The following is a 3,785-nucleotide window of genomic DNA, read 5'->3' as shown; positions in this document are numbered from 1 at the left end:
AAGAGGCAACTTGAACACAATTTAGCATTTTCAAGTTTTAACACTGGTTATCTGGCAATAATATTTGGTTAATTATTATTTATGTTTAAAAGTGGCCAACCATGCTGCTGTTATGTTTTTGTTAAAGTGCATGCTGCAGCTTGTGTGCAAGCTGCGTTAACAAGTTGTCTGTTTTAGTTGCAATGTAATTTAGTTTGGTTGAAAACGAACAAGCTTGATGATAGCTTGATGTGCTTAGGTAGTGAATGATGTGTTTAGTTGGCTTGTTTTAGTGTACAAGCAATGTTTCACAACTTCTAGGCTGATTAGTGGTGTTAGTTGTGTTTGGTAAGATGATTGTCTATAAAAATCATGTATTGCTATGATAACGGTAATGAAAATCTGTTTTTTCATTCCTTGCTGGACGTTGGTGAGCTAGTAAATTGTTTCATGCTTCTTGCTGTTTTTGTTCACTGTTCTTCCTTTGCACAAAAACCCAACAATCTGTAAACCAGATATATAACACATCCTGCACCAGATCTTACTGGTTATGTATCGACAGGTGACTGAAACAATATTCATCGTTGTTCTAATAATGGGCGTGGTTTTAGAATCTTTCGTAGCATATGCACAGCATTATATTCTTTGTTGTTATACTGTTCTATTTCACTGACTTTGCTTCCTGCTCCATCTACTGTCAACAGTACTTTTTATCAAATTCAGAAAGCATAATGCAATAGTTTTTAAATATTGTCAATAATGTTGAATTGATATGAACTCAAGTATCTTAATAGAGCTCTAAGTTTCAAAAGGAACTGCCAGTGCATAAGTTTGAACAGTATGTGTAACTATTGATCTTATCTTTATATATTTATTTTCTGAACAGATATACCCACCAATTACTGTACTCCCTTCACTTTCTCGATTACTTATTATCATTCCATCTTGTATGAGAAAAATTGCCTGCTTGTTAACAAGTAGTCACATGAAGTAGAAGGTTATGCTGAGGGGATGACTGGTAGAGATCATGCTGATGTGTTTATTTGAACTCTACATAGGTTTCTTTCTGGATACAGTTCCATTCAACTCTCAATCAAGTTCATGCTTTGTGATTCTTTTAGTTATCTGTATTTTTTTTTCTTGAGAACCCAAGTAGCTTTCCCAAGAACATATTTTTGGGTCGTTATTATTGTAATTCAAACCGGCTGCTAAAAGTAAAGTGGTCGGGATTATAGCCCGTCTTTTCCTCGTGAGCTCGCTGGTCAGCACTTTCCAGCATGGTTCGAAATCTCTTATTTTTGTCAACATTGGCAGAGACTCATTTATTTACGTGGAAATTTCATTGGAATTAGTTGTGAATGAAATTGCTGATGGATGCGATTCAGAACCAAGACCAAGCTGTCTTGTAGTTAATACTACACGGTTCGTTTATTATGTAAACAATGCAAAAAAAAGGTAAGATTCTAAAATAAACGTAGGAACATGTGCATACAACAAAAAGTTCAAAAGGAAAAAGAAACTATACTAATGAGGAGGTACTGTTATCCAAAATTCTAAATTCCTAGTATAATTATGGTGTCATTCTTGAGTCTCGTTTGATTAGAACGAAGGAAACTAATGCCATTTTGAGCTTCGAAATTTCCTCCTGCATAAAGGGCAAGATTTATGTTGCATTAACCACTGTTTAATACAGGAGGTATGAAACATATGGTGACAGTGTGGCAAGCTATGGGCTATTTCTCCAGGTGTAAAGTCCTGGAAACAATGAATGATGAATGAAGTTTAGTTCCTACACTCAAAAGAAATTTGCAGGAACAAATTGGATAATCACATAGTAGTAAACAACAAAAGAGAAGAGAATAAAACCTCAAGGCAAATCGAACAAGAGATTCTGTTCCTGAATGAATCCCACACGTTTTGTTCCGTGATTCTCGTCTTCGGAATTTTCGCCATTGAATCCTTTGACAATTCATTCCTGATGACTTCGTTGAATGTGGAGTAAAATACACTTACCTAACAAAAAACCAAATACATATTCAAGCATTAAAGTTAAAATGACCGGTCATTGTTGTTGGACCAATTTCCCACTTTAAACAGCGTTCACAAGAAAAAAAAAGAAAAAAATGGAACCTCTGTATGAAATGATTTTGAGACACGGATTTCGGAACTGCAAATTCTGAGTGAAATTTTGAAGAGATTGATGGAGAAAAAGCTGCCCTTTATGGCTCCAACCATGGCTCCATGAAGACAACCCATCTTTGTTTTCGTCCCAACAAAAGCTCCAGTCAGGGCTCCTAATGTTGCTCCTACTAAACATAGAAAACGCCAAATTCTCATCAGTAATGGAATTCAAGCGAAGATCACTTCACAGTAAAAAGAGGGGTTCTTTGTTTAATTTTGTAAAACAAATTAAGAACTAACCCACTGCAAATAAAAAGATGAAGATTGCATAGGACAGTTTAGTAACAAGTGCTGAAGCTGCTGAGCAGCACAGTTCCCTTGTCTCTTCAACGGGTAAATTACGTGACATGATAAAAGGAGGAGAAAAGCAGATGCAAAGATCCATTGGAAGAATAATATAAGGGTCTTAAGAAGGAAATTTGAGAATGGAAATGGTGCCTAGACAACAGAACATGCAAGGAAGGCACCCCATTTGGAAAGTGGCCGAATTTCACTCTCTGATTTTGTTATTTGCATTGGCAGGAAAAGATATTGGTTTTAACTCAATATATTGTGAAGACAAGACCGAAGACTTTGTAGTTATTGGTCAAAGTCGTCGTCTATAATCTCAAAGCTCAAATTAAACAAAAACAAAATGATGATTGCAGCTTCGAGGTTTTCTCCTTTTATTCATTTATTTTTTAAGTACAAAACTTAAAAATACAATTTAAGCTGATTGAAATATATCCGAATTGGTGTTGGCAATAAATTCGTATAAGCTATAAACAAGTAAAATAATGAAAAATTGAAATAATCAAACACGCAAATCTTTGATAGAAAAACTTTTCAAATAGGATAAAAAACACCAATAAAAAAAATTCCATTAATAAGAGACAGTAGAATACGGTGAAAAACTCTTCAAATTGAAATGTAAAATTCTCTTTTTAACTGTGTTATTTTTTGTATCTAGGTCTAACTCACACACAATTCCCGTAATTCTAATGTGACTTATATAGACTATATGTTACTTGATACCCACTTACCTTGAATACACTTTATATACTAATTAATGCAATATATTTTTAAATGCTTAGGGTCTAATTAAAAAATAATCTCAAAATTGCTGTTCAAGAAATTAATTACATATTTTTATACCTCGTCACGTTGTCGGGATGAAGATTTTCTTCTTATCGTGACGACAACTTCTTGTTACGACGTCAAGGAGAAGAAATCTTAACTTATTATCATAAATATTTAAAATAAAAATTATTCTAAACTAGAAAAATAATAGTAAACGGTGCATCAGTCATTTTTGAAGTTTACCTAACCACTTGTTTAATACGTAAGAAAATATGTATTTGGTTTATGAACATATTGATTCCCAAGAAATTGGAGATTGGCAGTCGATCACTAATTTATTGAAAGGAATGGTGAGTCATATTGAGGGTTTAAGAAATCAACAAATCATAAATAATTTCCGCTATCAATTTAACTAGCTCTAGTTAAGCCGGTAGCTAACAGGGTGAGGTTTTTTATAATTTATAAATTTTTTAATTAGTGATAATAAAATTATCTTTTAATCTTTAAAAATAATAAAAATTAATTTAATTTTTTAAAAATTATTAAAATAATAAAATTAAATTTTA

The 3,785-nt window shown here is 32.9% G+C and overlaps 1 protein-coding gene across 2 annotated transcripts; it reads right to left on the bottom strand.

The window, feature by feature from the left end:
* Nucleotides 1-1,334: 1,334 nt before the first annotated feature.
* On the bottom strand, nucleotides 1,335-2,693 carry LOC107958199 (NEP1-interacting protein 1). 2 transcript variants are annotated; one of them, XM_016893889.2, is made up of 4 exons: nucleotides 2,401-2,693; nucleotides 2,110-2,285; nucleotides 1,846-1,992; nucleotides 1,335-1,734 (listed from the first exon to the last, which is right to left on the bottom strand). In XM_016893889.2, the coding sequence occupies exons 1-4, from the start codon at nucleotides 2,543-2,545 to the stop codon at nucleotides 1,594-1,596; spliced, it is 609 nt and encodes a 202-aa protein (XP_016749378.1). In that variant the 5' UTR covers nucleotides 2,546-2,693; the 3' UTR covers nucleotides 1,335-1,593. The 2 variants fall into 2 exon arrangements, with proteins under 2 accessions (XP_016749378.1, XP_016749377.1); XM_016893888.2 differs by having other exon boundaries at nucleotides 2,110-2,288; nucleotides 2,401-2,692.
* Nucleotides 2,694-3,785: the final 1,092 nt, after the last annotated feature.

The sequence above is a fragment of the Gossypium hirsutum genome, chromosome A05, assembly GCF_007990345.1.
Source record: "Gossypium hirsutum isolate 1008001.06 chromosome A05, Gossypium_hirsutum_v2.1, whole genome shotgun sequence".
Lineage (NCBI taxonomy): Eukaryota > Viridiplantae > Streptophyta > Magnoliopsida > Malvales > Malvaceae > Gossypium > Gossypium hirsutum.
The sequence above is the reverse complement of the archived record's forward strand: the minus strand, read 5'-3'. Positions and strand labels throughout refer to the sequence as shown.

Bases quoted from the DNA above. Each gene is read 5' to 3' on its own strand.
- LOC107958199 (XM_016893888.2), bottom strand. From the start codon at position 2,545: ATGGATCTTTGCATCTGCTTTTCTCCTCCTTTTATCATGTCACGTAAT. The intron at 1,993-2,109 runs GTTCCATTTTTT...GTTTTTTGTTAG, and splicing joins CAAAATCATTTCATACAGAG to GTAAGTGTATTTTACTCCAC. The intron at 1,735-1,845 runs GTTTTATTCTCT...CATTGTTTCCAG, and splicing joins CTTGTTCGATTTGCCTTGAG to GACTTTACACCTGGAGAAAT.